Source organism: Indicator indicator, chromosome 15, assembly GCF_027791375.1.
Source record: "Indicator indicator isolate 239-I01 chromosome 15, UM_Iind_1.1, whole genome shotgun sequence".
NCBI classification, from domain to species: domain Eukaryota; kingdom Metazoa; phylum Chordata; class Aves; order Piciformes; family Indicatoridae; genus Indicator; species Indicator indicator.
In genome coordinates, this window is record NC_072024.1 from 4,773,093 (window position 1) to 4,788,348 (window position 15,256).

Here is a 15,256-nt window from a genome sequence, read left to right on the forward strand (position 1 = left end):
GAGCTGAGACTCTAGGCTGGCTGCAGGGGCTGTGGACCACCAATGGAGTAGGATGTGCTCTAAACTGCTGTGGGATGCCTGCTCACCTGCACTGACCCGCTAGACCTGCTGAGGTGTGTGGTCTCACAGATTTGCTCTGGTTTGTCCCTCAGCCACTTGGATGTCCCCTATACCTGCTGTCCCCCAGTCAGCCCTGGGATGTCCCCCAGTCAGCCCTGGGATGTCCCCCAGTCAGCCCTGGGATGTCCCCCCAGACCTACTGTGGGATGTGTCCCCCAGATCTGCCTGCAGACATCCCCCAGACAGCCCTGAGATCACACCCTAGACCTGCTGTAGGACAACCACGACATGCTGAGTGATGTCCCAAACATGCCAAGGGATTTGTTCCCCGGTGCTGCTGTGGGATGTCCCCTACACCCACGGGACACCTCCCCGACGCTCCCTGGGACGTCCCCAGAACTACGGTGGGATGTGCCCCGCCGCCGTGGGCTGTATCCTTCCGGTCCCGGCCCCGCAGCAGCAGCGCTGGTCCCGCACCTGGGCGCAGTAGGGTGCGGGCGGCGCTCCGCGGCCGCGGCGCTGGCAGGGCGGGGGGTGACTCACGCCGCCGCCGCCAGCAGCCCCCGGCTTTATAACGGCTGGGGCGGCCGCCGGGCTCCGCTGCGCTGCGCTGCGCCCGCGGGGAGCGCAAGGGCCGCGGGACGGCACCATGCGGAGCTTGCGCGTAGCTCCGCCGCCGCCGGTGCTCCTGCTGCTGCTACTGGTGCTGCTGGTGCTGCTGGCCGCGGGGCATGGAGCCGTCATCACCGGGGTGAGCGCTGCCGCACAGCACCGTCCGACGGCACCGACGGGACCGACACCGGCAGCCGCGGGCGGGCTGGAGCCGGGCGGGGGGGAGAAGGGGAGGATCTGCCGGGGGGGAGCGGGGACAGGCTTTGGCTGGGTGTTTGCGGTGAGTGAGAGCGGGACGTGGAGGGAGAAGGGAGGCCAGGGAGTAGGAAAAGGTCTCTGCCAGGGTGGATGCTCGGAGCTGGGGTGCTCCCTGGGGTGGGCAATGCCAGGACGCGGGTGATAAGTGATACCAAGACAGAGGAGGATCGTGTAAAATGAGGGGTCTCTGGAGCTGAGAGTCTCTCTAGGATAAATGATAAGCAGGGCAGGGAAGGATGGGCTGTGGCAGGGAATGAGAAATGCCAGAGCTTGGGGGACTGTCTGGGATAAGTGTCACCAGGACGTGGGGGTCTTTCTGGAGTGAGGAATGAGCAGAACTGGGTTCTTTCTGGACTAACTGACACCAAGGCTTGGAGGTCTCTCTAGGATGAGCAATGACAGGATATGTGGGGTGTCTCTCTGCAGTGGGTGACACCAGACAGGAGTTGCAGGTCTCTGGGGTGAGGGATGTCATAGTGTCCATGGGGTCTGTCCATCTGGGGTACGGGATGCCATGCTGTGAGATCTATCCCTTTTGGGATGAAGGATGCCCTGACTCAGCATGAGGGGTGACTCCAGGCTGGTCCATGAGTGTGCAGACTCCAGCTGCTTCTCAGGGCTGGAAGCTGTCACCTGTGTGCCCTTCTCTGTAGCCCCCAGCTGCCCCAGTGTTAAGCTGCCACCAGACTTGCCCCGGGAGGGCCTGGTTCTGTGCACCCTGAGTTCCTCCAGCTGCTCCAGTCCTACCATGTACAGGGCACCAGTATTGCAATCATCATAAAATGCTGCTTGGCTTTCCTTGAGTATGACTGTGCTGATTTTTCTTCTCAATAGCCACTCAGTGCAGATGGAGTCCTCTGTTGTTGTAGTTGTTTTCAGGCTTGAGATTTACTTTGGTTATGAAAATATTGTTTCGTTTCCCTATAGACGTTATTTAACTCAAAATGTTGCATCATTCTTAAGTAAAATGATTTTTTTTTTTTTTTAGTGTTTGCTTTGGATTAATAAGCCACTGCTTACATTCCTTCGAGAGCTGACATGTCTTTTGTAACCATGAGAAGTTGGATATGCAGCAGCTGATTACTCTGTTGCCTGTCCAGGCTCCCTGTCTGGACTTCCCTGAAGTCCATGAAACAGCTTGTAGGCATTTCTTTGGATGTCAGATTGTTTCCCAGGACTGATTAATTTTCAAAGCAGGGAAAGTAAAGGATTTTTTAATAGAGAATTTCAAGTTCTTTTAAAGCAGAAATATTTCCAGCAATGGAAGGCAAGTTTATAGAAGTCTTGTGGCTTAAGAGTTGTAGCTACACCTTTCAAGCATAATTAATCTATTAAATAATTGTGAAGCACTGAATAATAGATCAAGGATAAAGATTCAAAAAGTAAAAATAGATTACAACTAGAAAATGTTAATTTATTAATTATTGCTTCATTTTTGCTTAAACCTCTTTGATGCATTTTTGGCTTCTGATGAACAGGCAAATCAGATGAGAGCTGACATAGCTATTCCCATCCTCATCTCTGAGCCCCAAAGGTGCTGTTTCTTTACAATTTAAGGACTTTATTCAAGCCTCCCTCACTTCAGTGGTGGTTATGTGCTGATCAGCTGTCCTTGGAGCTGGCATTTCATCTGGGACTTTTCGCTTGAGCTGTTTCCTTTCACAGGATCACACAATGGTTTGCATTGGAAGGGTCATCTGGTCCAACCTCTCTATAGTTAGCAGGAGCATCTTCAACTGGATTGATTTGCCCAGAACCCTGTCCAATCTGACTTGGAAAGGTTCCAAGTGTCTCACAACCCTCGCTATAAAAAAATCTCTTCCTGGGGTGCTGAAGAGGAATGTCCTTCATGTTGTGTCCTGTAAAGATTAGGAGTAGCAATGTGAATTACACCTTGCAGCTAAGGAAGGTGTGGGCAGGAGCATTTGTGTTGAATATTTTCAAAACTTGTCATACATTTTCAGAAAGTGTGCCTCAAGAATTCTACTGGATGTATACATTTGTGTGTATGTGTTTTAGAAAGAAATTGTTCAGCACTGTGTTTTAGACACCCTTGCTTGCTAGGATGTACTCAGTGGTCCTTCACTCCAGGACTAGTTCCATGGAGGTGGATGGGGCTTGAGATAAAGAGCTCAGTAAAAAAAGGGAGTCAGGACCTGACTGGTGAGGAATTGCAGAGTCTCCTGACTCCAGGTGAGCTGTGGATGCCAGCATGCTGGAGGCAGTGGAAATCGCTGAACGTGAAGTTGTTGGGGTTTTTGTTTGTGTCGGGTTTTTTTGTTTGTTTGGTTGGTTGGTTGGTTTGGTTTGGTTTTCTGGTGATCAGGGCAAACTTAGACCATTAGAGCACAATTTTTTTTTCTTATTTTTTCCCAGATGAGGGAGGTTAGAAAGAAACCTTATTTACCTGACAGGCTGTAGTGATAGTTTTGTGGCTGTATTAACCTTATAACTAAATATTCTGTGCGTTTGGGTTCACCTGTAGCACAGAGCTGCCTGCTTTGTGTTCAGGAGGGGGGCTGGTGGTTGGGGTTGTTCATGCTAATTAATGGCTTGACCCTAACACGCAACAGCTTTTCCCTAATCACTGCTGGTTGAACTCTTGTAATATTTACCCAGCAGAGTGCAGCCTAATGGCATTTATCATGTAAACCCCAAGGTAATATCCGTAAGCTGTTTTCCTCAAGTGAATGTTCTGATACATGGTCTTCCCTTGAGCTATTCTCATCTTTTATGTACATTTTTACAAGTTGCTTGTTTATGTACTGCTGACCAGTGCCTTTAGTCTATCACTCCTGCTCTCAGACTCTAGGAGAATAGTGAGTTAATTAAGCATACCCTTGGGGTGTAATCAGAACCTTTAACTAAGGGTATTTCTTATTAGGAGACTGGGGTTTGCATTAAATTCATATAATAAAAGGTCTGGTAAGCTTTGCATTAAAAAAAAAAAAAAAAAAGAAGGGGAAAAAAAGAGGCAAAAAATTTGCATTAACCTGTTTTCAAACCCTAACTTGTAAACTGTTCTTTGTGGTTTCTGGTTTTTAAAACATACCCAAGAGTTTGCATTAGGGTTTGTGCTTATCTCAGCTGTATTGGGTAAGTGCCTGAAATACTTCCAACCCCTTGCAGGGAGAACACTGCCACAGTAGCATTTTCTTGGATGTGGACACTTATGCAAAGCTTTTTTTCTATTACACATACAAGACCTCTTTTTAGTTACACGTAGTTGTAGGTAACAACCACAGAATCCATAATTAAGCTTCTATTTTAGCTACATTGGACATCTCTAATGAAACTCTCATGCAGTCTTGCATTTGTAAAGGCGTTTAACCACAAGTTATCATAAGAAAGTAGAAGGAATGGTTATGTAAGTCTTCAAATTGATGGATATTTTCTTATCTTAGTTTCTCCATCGGCAGGATTCCTGATAGTTTGGTACGCTTCTTCCTTTCACCCTCCTGAGCTCACTCAGGCTCCAGTCTGGGAAAGCAGAGTGGTACATGCCATAGTCCATCAGTGCTCAGAAAGTGGGACTGTAAATCACTGATAGTCCTGTATTTGGCCCTGAGCAAGAATAGAAATGGGTAGATTCAGACTGGATGTTAGGAAGAAATTCTCCACCATGAGGGCAGTAAGACACTGGAACAGGTTGCCTGGGGAAGTGGTAGAAGCGTCATCCCTGGAGGTTTTTAAGACCATGGTGGACGGGACTCTGAGCAACCCAATCTAGTGTGAGGTGTCCCTGCCCATGGCAGGGGGGTTGGAACTAGGTGATGCTTGAGGTCCCTTCCAACCCTGACAATTCTGTGATTCTACATGGTTGTAGCTTCAAACATCCTGAGCTCATCCCTGAAGCATGCCAGGAGCTGTGTTCAGATCCTTGGGAATCAGCCTTAAATCTTGTTAGTGGGCCCATGTTAAATTGTGGGGGTGTGAGAGGCAGCTCTCAAGCACCTCATCTGTCCTGTTTCTGGAATATATTTGTGATTGATGTTATTTGCTTGCTGCTCTGTTGAATTGCAGGCCTGTGACCGAGACCAGCAGTGCGGAGGAGGGATGTGCTGTGCCGTTAGCCTCTGGATCCGCAGCCTGCGGATGTGCACGCCCATGGGGAACTTGGGAGAGGAGTGCCATCCCTTGAGTCACAGAGTGAGTAGGTCACCAGGGGGCTGTGGCAGAAAGAAATGGCAATATTCTGTGCTGTACATCACATTGCATCAAAACTATAGGTGGTGCCAGGGTGGGGAAACATCCCCCACGATACAATACCCAGCTGTTTGCATCTGTATGGAAACAGTGCTGAAGGCACCTGCCTGAGGAAATGCATTGCTGTCAGAATTATGCTGAAGGGAATCAGAGGATGAAAGCACTACATGCTTCCCAGATGGCTTTCTCATTATTTTGCTGTTGCTGCTTTGCTTCCTTACATGATCCCAAAAGCTTCAGCAGTTCCCAAGCCAAACCGTCAGTGTCTATGGGTGCATGCAGGAGCATCACAAATGGCACCAACCTCAGTGGAACTGGACAAGATTCCATCACATAAAAATGTCACCAGACAGTATTGGGACAGCTGGTGCATCACTGCAGCATGGTCCCTGACATAAAACAGCAATCAAACACTTTGAGGGTGCTGGAGCACTGGATCAGGCTGTCCAGAGAGGCTGTGAAGTCTTCTTCTCTGAAGATATTCAAAACCTACCTGGACATGATCCAGTTTAACGTGCTCTGGGTGACCCTTCTTTAGCAGGGGGACTGGACTAGATGATCTCCAGCTGTCCCTTCCAACCCCTACTGTTCTGTGATTCTGTAATGTCTCATTGTACTTTAGAGGATGAAAGCCATAGGTGCCTTCAAAAGCCTTTGAGAAGATGTTGACACACACTTGTACTTGGGAAAACTCACTTTGCTTCCATTCTACATATTCATTTAAAATACATATGTATGTATATGTATGTCCACACACACACATATATAGAAGTACATTATTATATGACAAATGATATTATTAACATAATGATATTAACAAATAACTTTATTGAAATCTATATGATTGTGTATATTGTATGCACTGTGAAAAGGCTCTTTATGTATAAGTAATACCAAAAACTGAATGGGGTATTGTCAAGGAGCCTCAGAACTTGTTGGTCCTCAGAGCAATCCTTAGGGAAGAGTATGGCCCAAAAGTCACCTCATGTGAAAGAACCAGTGCAACAAATTTAGATTATGAATGTGCAGCTAGTTAGGTGCCTCTCTCACTGCCTCATCCAATATCTGGCTTCTCAGTTCACTCTCTATGCTCTCTTCTCTCAGTTTTAGGAAGTTCAGGGCTCTGTTCTATTACACTTAAAGTTTTAAATCTTCTGCTGTGATAATGGGGACCACATTCTCATTTTTACTATATAATGTAGCAGGTTTTTCTTGTAAGGGCTCTTTACATTAACCAGAGTCTCAGGATAAGGGAAAATGTCTTCTAGGTTTGGGATTTTTTTATGAGCTTATTGCTACTGAACGATAATTTAGGCTGTCTAATGTATTTTAATCTAATTTCCTGCATAATTACAATCAGAAGATGCCTGTCCACCCCTGAGTTACAGCCAGAGTCACTGATGTTTAGAAGCTTTATGAAGTTAATTTCGAGTTTAGATTCCTCACCCCACTGCTCTTCATGACACAGAATACTGCAGCATGTGAAACTGGCTATTTTTAAGGACAGAGTTTGCTCAGTGGTTCTTCTCACCTCAATATTTGGGTAGGGAGTAGCTGGGAGACTACTTGCCCTGAGCACCAAGACCTTTCAGGTCAGGTACAGAGCAGACACCACCATGGACTTCCAAGGTCCCTTCCAACCCAATGCATTCTATGATTCTATGGCTATGCCACTACCTCGGGGACCTCCAGATTCCACCTTCTCATTTCCTTCTCAGCAACTAGATGGCGTTGGCTGGATGTGGTTAACCATCTCAGCTGGCATGGCAGAGGCAGGGTTTGCAGACAGATGAGGTGTGGCAGGTCGGCAGAGCGAGCCGGCAGCACAGGGTGGCTTTGCTGCTGCCATGCTCATAACCTCCACATCTCTCCCAGGAGCTCCCTTGTTTCCTTTTCACCTACAAACTCCCCATGCTCATTAAAACCTGGTGCTGGGCACATGGCATGCAACAGCTGAGCCAGCAGCACCAGTTCCGGGCACGTGCGCTCTGCCCACGCAGGCAGAAGCTGCACGTCCTGGCAAAGCAGCCGTCCTGCAGAGCTGTCACCTGCTGCCTAGCCCCAGCCCGGGTGTGTTATTAAGCCACATTTTCAGCGTGGGAGTCCCACTGAAAGGAACGTTTCCTTGCAGCAAATGTAACGTTTGGAATAAATCACTTGAGCTGTCAGAGGGCTGAGAGGTACCTCTGAGTCAGCCTTACCAGCCTGAGCAGCTCACACTTTAGGTGTTTCTGCAGAGCTGTGCGTGGGCACCCAAGAGGTGTGATTCCCACAGGGAGTCCCCGGCACCCGCAGTTGGTGGCCTTTCTGCTCAGAGAGGCTGTGGTGGATGGCACAGGGAAGCCCATGGCATCCCTCACTCTGGGGCTGCTGATGCTGGGCAGGGGGCTGGCACTGGCCCAGAGCACTTGCAGGTGATGTGAGTCCCCTGTTCACTGCTTACACGTGGTGTGGTGTCACTTGAGTTAGTTAGGTCATAGGATAACAGAACAGTTTGGGTTGGAATGGACCTTTAAAGGTTATCTAGTTCAGCTCCCGACAGTGAGCAGGGGCATCTTTAACTAGATCAGGTTGCTCATAGCCCTGTCCAACCTGACCTGGAATGGTCCCTGAGCAATCTGTGCAAGTGTTTTTTCATCCTAAGTGTAAAAAAAATTTCTTCCTTCTTTCCACTCTAAATCTCCCTCTTGTCGTTTAAAACCATCACGCCTTGTCCTATCACAAAAGGCCCTGCTAAAATGATTGTCCACATCAGGTCCTTGGTATGATGCATGGGAGAATGTGTGGGACATCAGCTTTCTTAAAGAGGAAATTTGCACACTGACACAAAGCAGCCTTGCAATTTTAAAACCACAAGCTCAAAGACCCAGGAATCTGGACATGAGAGAATTAGGGCTGCCTGCCCAGCTGGCAGCAGTGGCTTTATACTTCTGTGCTTCCCTCGCAGCATCCCACCGGATGCTCAGCACGTGCACCGCAGCTCCTGACCATGCTGTCCTGCTTGGCTCAGCTCATGTGCTGGCAGAGGCATGGCTCCTGTAAAAGACAGAGCTTGTGATGAAGTTGTTCAAGAGCGTCAGTGCATGTGCATGTCATGGCACAATTAAATCTGTTTAATGCATCCCATATGTGTGCTCCCTGCAATGCAGCGGTGCTGGAGAAGGGTGGCTTGAGATGAGAAACCTCTGCCCCATGATGAAAAGGATCCTGCTCAAGAGGAGGTCAGGCAAGATGCCCTCCAGAGATCCCTTCCAGCCTGAGCTACCACGGGATCCTGTGGTTCCTGTGGCTTACAGGCTGCTGTGTGCCATATGACCAGGCAGGAATTGGGGCAAGCAGAAACTCCTGCAGAGTAAGCACCAATGAACATGATGCTGAAGGCCAGCATAGTTTCACAACAGACTCCTTTGTGAAACAGGAGTAAATGGAGAACATGTGTTCTCCATGGAACTGTTGGAGTGACTCCAGAGGAGGGCCCAAGGGCTGAAGCACCCTTGCTATGAAGATAGGCTGAGGGAGCTGGGGTTGTTCAACCTGGAGAAGACTCTGGAGGGACCTTATTGCTGCCTTCCAATACTTGAAGAAATCTATAGGAAGGCTGGCAAGGAACTTTTCCTAAAGGTGTCTAGCAACAGGACAAGGAGGAATGGTTTTAAGCTGAGGGAGAGTAGGTTTAGGCTGGATCTTGGGAAGAAGCTCTTCAGTATGAGGTTGGCAAGACCCTGGAATAAGTTGCCCAGAGAGGTTGTGGATGCACTCTCCCTGGAAGTGTTCAAGGCCAGGTTAGATGAGGCTTTGCACAACCAAGTCTAGTTGGATGAAGCCTTGAGCAATCTGATTTGGTCCCTACCCATGGCAGTGAGGTTGGAGCAGATGATCTCTGAGGTCCCTTCCACCCTAAGCCGTTCTAGGATTCTCTGTGTCATGGATGCAGATTTACACAGAAACAGGGACCTTTATGTTTTGCTCTTAAGTGTGGTTCAACTGGGAAATACAACAGTGTTGACTTTGCCATCTGCTCTCCAGCCCTCATGGAGACCTGCTGTGGAGGAAGGTGGGTGGCATTCCCTGCATTCCCACTACTCATGCCTGTGCTCTGTCCCCAGGTTCCCTTCTCCGGGCGGCGGATGCACCACACCTGCCCATGCCTCCCCGGCCTGGCCTGCGTACGGACCTCCCCCAGCAAATTCAAATGTTTACCAGGCTTCAGAAAAGAAGATGTCTTCTTTTAGCAGGAGCTGTTCTGCACCAGAAAGAGCCACTTGATGTATTCTTTTTCTTGTTATTGTGACGAGCAAGGTACTTGCCAGGGGAAAGCCTTCACCATACTTCCTGCCTCACCAACATTAAAACTGAAGATGGCATACTGTGCTGTGGTGGCCAAGGTTTACAGGAGGGAGTCCTGCTGGGAGGTGCTTTCATTTTGGGGTGAGTAGAATGACATCTGCTAAAGCGATGCTGCTTTCTGAGAGCAGGAGCTTGATTTCTGAGCCATCTCCTGCTCTTTATGGCTTCATCTTAACCCCAGAATGAAACCATCTGAGATTATTGCCAGTGTTGGAAAACTTTGGCCATGTTTTTCCAATTTGGAATGCTTGAATCAAACTGAGAATTGAATAATTGTGTAGTGTGAAGCATATGACAATTGCCAAAAAAAACCCTGTATTTACATTACATGTCATAATATATATATATAAATACATTTTATTTCCTAATATTAATATAACTGTATTTGTAAGTTAGGCACATCTCTAGGGTAAAAATTTAACCAATAGAAGTAGTTTTGACACTTTTGGAAAAGTGGCAGGTAGAACCAAAGCCTTTTAACATTCAAAGCATTAAAAGATTTTTGTTATTTTAGTATTCAAAGATGAGAAGCAGTTGTTGTTACTTGAGCTGGTGTAAAACTACCTGATCATCTCGAAGTGTGTGTTAAGATGTAGTTTGTATTTCAAAAAAAAGGAACCCTGAAGTTTGTTGTAACAGGCTGCCTGACTTCTTGTATATGTAGCAAATTTGCTGTGTAAAAATTCTGTATCAGAATACTGGCAGTATATGATTTGATTTATTTTAATATTATAACATTATTTTGTCATTGTGGTTTTCTCTTTTTATTTGGTGTCTTCTGCTATCACCTACTCTAATCACCCGAGCTAGAAGAGCTCCTTATGGGTAGCTTAGCAAAAGATTATATGCTTCTGGCTGCTTTTAGGGCAACTCAACAGTTTACAAGCCATCAACTCCTCAACCAAGCTGCAGTCTTAGACGATGGAGGAGGCCTGGTGTAGCTAATACGAGATGTTTTTCTTGGCACATGGCTCTGAGGATCAACTTCAGCCCAGCAGACATAAAACTGGTGGGTTTTCTATGAGGTACTGTGCAACTTCATATTTACTTGTCAGTCCCTGGAGCTGGAATTCCAATAGTTTGTTTGAGTTCCACACGTTTCTTGCTCTCAGACATGCAAACATATGCTGGAACTGGAAAAGTGAAGTCATTCATCTCTCAACAATCAGTGCTTTGCTGCTGGTGACGATGGAGGGGTGGGTTGAGGGAAGTTAGCATGCTTGTATTAAGGCAAACACCTGTATTATTTAGAGGAGATGAGAAATGTCCCAGTGAGTTTTCCAGGCACCTTCCAGTGGGCTCCACAGCCTCTCTGTGATTCTGCCAGATCTTTGTGGATCCTGCACATGTTAGAAAAATAAATGTCTTGAGAGATAAGATTGTATCTGCCTGGCTGAAGACAGCTCAGCCCCAGGGCTGCCACTCCAAAGCCTATATATTTTGCTTTGCCCTTTGCAGTGACAATACAGCAGCTATACAGACTCAGGTCCTGTAAGGAAAAAAAAAAAAAAAAAAAAAGGGAAGTCTGAGTTGCCACCAAATTATAATTTTATATTAATTTTATATGTGTTTTACATTGATGTGATCAGGTACAAAGTGCCTGTATTAGATCTGAGGTCTTAGAGAGGCTCATTGCTAACCCAAAGGGCTGGACTGTTCTGGTGAAAACCAAACTTATTCCCATCCTAATCCAGTGACATGTGAGCACTGCAGAAATTCTCAGATCCTGGGTTTAAAAGCAAACCCTAGACCTGATCCTATCACTGTCACTTATAAGTGGGGCTCCCCAAACACCCCATGCACTCACAGAGTCTGAGTCTTCAGAGGGGGAATGCACTGGGAGCCTGGGGGTTGCATTTCTGTCCATGTCTATCAGTATAAAATTAGCTTAACACCATGGACTTCCATTTACATTCAAAGGGAAAATCACAGGATCACAGAATGCTAAGGGCTGGAAGGGACCTCTCAAGATCATAGAGTCCAATCCTCCTGCAAGGAAGATTCACCAATCAAGAAGGAAAATAGAAGCAGCCCAAATGTGTACATCCCAGCTTTTGCTCCATTCATTTTTACTGGAGCACATTGTCATAGTGCTCAAAATGATGAACAATAGCAGGAAGCACCAGCCCTGCCTCTCCTCTCCCACTGCCACAAATCACCAGTGACAACACTGGAGGCAATAATCCTGGTTTCTATCACTCTAAATGAGTGGACAATTATATCTGATGACTGCCTTAGACCTGCCAAACAGAACTCCTAGGAGAGCTGGTCAGACAAGAGCAGAGCAACTTTGTTGTAATTTGTGCCAATTAACTTGTGGGATTAAGCATTTATCTGGGTAATGAGAACAGTCCCAATTACATGAGATCAAAGTTCACACTATCTATAGAAGGTTGAAGTGCTCTTGCCTTCAGACACTCCTGGATGGGGCATTGGGAAGGTGCTTCTTTGAGAGAGACATCCTGTACCTGTCCTTGAGAGGCTCTCCACACCTTCCCTGCCACCACCTGAGCACAGCTGCTAATGTAGAAGAGCTGAAGACAAAACCTCACTGTCCTACATCTCCACTATATCTGCCTGGCAATCATTATTACAATTCCCCTTTCAGTAATTTAATTCTCATTAATTGGCAGTTGCCATGAAGGTTAGTTGATTTGAGAGATCATTTTGGAAGGAAGATTAAGCTTTTGCATCCCAATTCTTTCCTAAACCCTGGCCTAATCAATTATCTTTTCTCCCATCCTAGGGGAGATTTCCTAACCCAAGTACACCTGCAAAGTACTTCTAATTTCTTTTTGCAGTGGAAGGGGAAAAGAAATCCCTTTACTTTTTCTTTAGAGTGATAATAGGTAAACCAATGGGCACAAGATGTATTTCAGACTGCAAACAGTCATGCATACCCCTCTGCTTCTCCCTTGAGTCAGCTTTTGACTTGAGAGACACACCAAACTGGACTCAACATGAAAGATGGAGAAGGAGGCCAGGCTCAAGCCTGCTCTGCCAGGAAAGATTTTCAGCAGCCTGTGCTGCTCAGTTTGCCTCAGCACCACCCAGGCAATAATCCTAGGCCAGGGACAGCTTCCTCACCTGCCTGGGAGGAAGGGACAGGGGAAGACCCTTGCAGGAGAAATCAGAGGAGAAAAGAGAACAAAACCCCTGCAGCCCTGAAAAAAACTTTGTGAAAGGGAGAAGATTCATCTCCAGTGCATGTAGCTTGTCTTTAAGAGAGCCTGGTTCAAATGTTTTCCTTTCTTTGCTTCACTTCAGAGATCTGTGCTGACATTCGGTTTAATTTTATTAATATTGGAGCAATATTATTAATTATTAATAGAAATGTGTGCATTAATTTTTAATATTATATTAATATTTATATTGAAGATATGCTATAGAATAGTGATGATATCACACCAAGCAGTAGGAGTTTCCATGTTTATTACCAGACACTGGGTTAGCAGAGAGCCATGTCAGGAAAGGACACCACCACATGTAATGAGTTGCTGCCTTAATTTGATTACATGCTTATTAGGAGAGGTGAAGTAAGGTGTTTTGGGTTTGAGGGTGCACAGCTGGCTGGGCAAACTCGCACCTGTAAGCCTTGGGGGCTGGAGGGAAAGCTCTGCTGCTGAGCTGGAGAAAACTCAGCTGAAGCTCAGCCTCATCTGCATCCTCCTGCTCACAATTTCCCCACCGGGAAATTGGGTCAATTTAAACAAAACAAAACAAAATAATTTACAGTCTTTTTCAGATCTGCATGAGTGCTTACCTAGGAGGCAGGTCACCCTAACTGTGGGTTTCAGTTGTTTGATAGGAGGACTAGCTGAAGCAAGGGTAATTCACATAAGGCTGAGGATTATCTTGGTGCTGATGAGAACAACGCAGAACAACGTGTGGAGAGCTCTAAGGTAAAAGGCAAAATTAGAATTGCAAGCCCTGCAAGCAGGCTGAAAACTTTTGATGTGTTTTTACCCTCAAATTCTAGTGTATTAGAAGATCTTACAGCATACCTTATGAAGAGCTACTTTGTTGATTTGCCTCATCAGCATAATCCACCACAATGATGTATGATAGCAGCAAGTATGACCACAGACTGAGGCTCTTGCTGATGCCTCCCCCCCACCCCAGTAGCTCTCTGATTTGTTATTACTGCACAGATGGGTATTCAAAAGAAACAGAAGGTGCTAAGAATCCCTTGATTTAAACAAGATGTCTCAGGAATTTGATCTTGACAATGTGTAACATGTTTTCCAGAAGGAATTGGAAAATTGCAGGGGGAGAAAAGACTGCAAATACAAGAGGATTTTAACAATAGCAAAATCAATGTGCCTTTCTCTATCACGTAGATATGAAATGCCAAACCAGCAGGGGTGCAGCTGTTAGACTAATCAATAATTCTGAGCACAGGAATGAAGATGAGTTTAATGCACATCAAACATACAGCAGATCACCTATCGCTTTTCAAGGAGAGTCCTGAGGGCGTGCAGACAGCCCAATGCAGCAGAATACATCTCAGTGATTTGGAAGGGCAGATTCCCCTGTATGATCCAGACACCTCAGAAGAGGGTAGTAGCTTTTGGGTCTCTCTGCCCAGTCATCAGGGCTGAATGGGAAGGGCCAAGTGTGAAGGGCTGAAGTAAGCCTGGTGCTCTGAAGGAAGGGAAGATGGCAGCATGTTTCATGGCAAGGAATTCAGCACAGGGTAGCAGCAAAGTGCAGGAAGGAGGACTGAGGACCCTCAAAGGTCTGAGCATAAGTAGGGGCAAAAAGGAGTGCATGCACCATGTAAAAATGATGGAAAGACTCCACTGGAAGCCCCAGTTTGCCTGGGAAATTGAGTATGTGTTAATTGTACAGCAGGAGTGCCCAGAGCTTCCCAGATCGATCCTTCCTTATACCATGGCACCAAGTATCAGCATGCTACAGGCATGTTCCTGTCCCCAGGAGGTTACAAATCTCATAGACCACAGGTGCCTGGGCTGTATACAGCATGTACCCACACCACTGCAGTCTGAGCTATCCTGGGATGCATAAGTGTTTCTGCCCCTGTCTCAGCAGGCAGTATGGAAAGGCTGGGCTGTAGCTGTGTCTCTGCCCAGCATCCTGCAGATGTGGATCACAGAGTCATTAAGGTTAGAAAAGACCTCTAAGGTCACCAAGTCCAACTTCCTATGCAACACCTCCATGACCACCATGAGCCCCATAGGGCTCTGCACTGCACAAGCAGGATATCTTCTCTTGGGCTGGGAATCCCACCCAGCACCATTGAACCCCAGCAACGCAGCATCACAACACATGGAGGGATTAAATCTGGTTCTAAATGCAATGTGGCTTTGTAAATCCCAAGGCTGTAGTGAGGTTCAGAAGCAGCCTGCAAACATGGCTTGGTTGCAGCCAAATGATTCAGGCTGAGCCTTCTCTCTTTGTTTCTTGTAGATGTGAGTTCACTGATGTCACTTCATGCAGGCATTTGTGGGCTCTGCCAGCACAGACAGGCAGTCATGATTCTTGCTGCAAAGAGTTCACAAACTAGCAGAACTTCTATTAATTTCAAGGGGTGCAAAACTGGGCTCCCCCTTTATTTACTCCTCTAGGCTACTCTAGAGCCTAGGCAGCACATCTGTAACTGCTTTCATGGGAAGACCAGAAAGGCAAGACCAGGGAGAGGAAGCTGCAAGCATGATCACTCTTTCCAAAAATTTCACTGCAGCCTGTCAAATTAGCAGATTTTTTTTCCTGTTTTCTGTTTTGTTTTTTTTTCCTCAATTTATTCTCTCAC

The 15,256-nt window shown here is 46.5% G+C and overlaps 1 protein-coding gene across 1 annotated transcript; it reads left to right on the forward strand.

Moving 5' to 3' along the window:
* Positions 1-709: 709 nt before the first annotated feature.
* PROK2 (prokineticin 2) lies at positions 710-9,368 on the forward strand. The gene is made up of 3 exons (XM_054387472.1): positions 710-811; positions 4,954-5,079; positions 9,243-9,368. Exons 1-3 carry the CDS (start codon positions 710-712, stop codon positions 9,366-9,368), a joined length of 354 nt encoding a protein of 117 aa, XP_054243447.1.
* Positions 9,369-15,256: the final 5,888 nt, after the last annotated feature.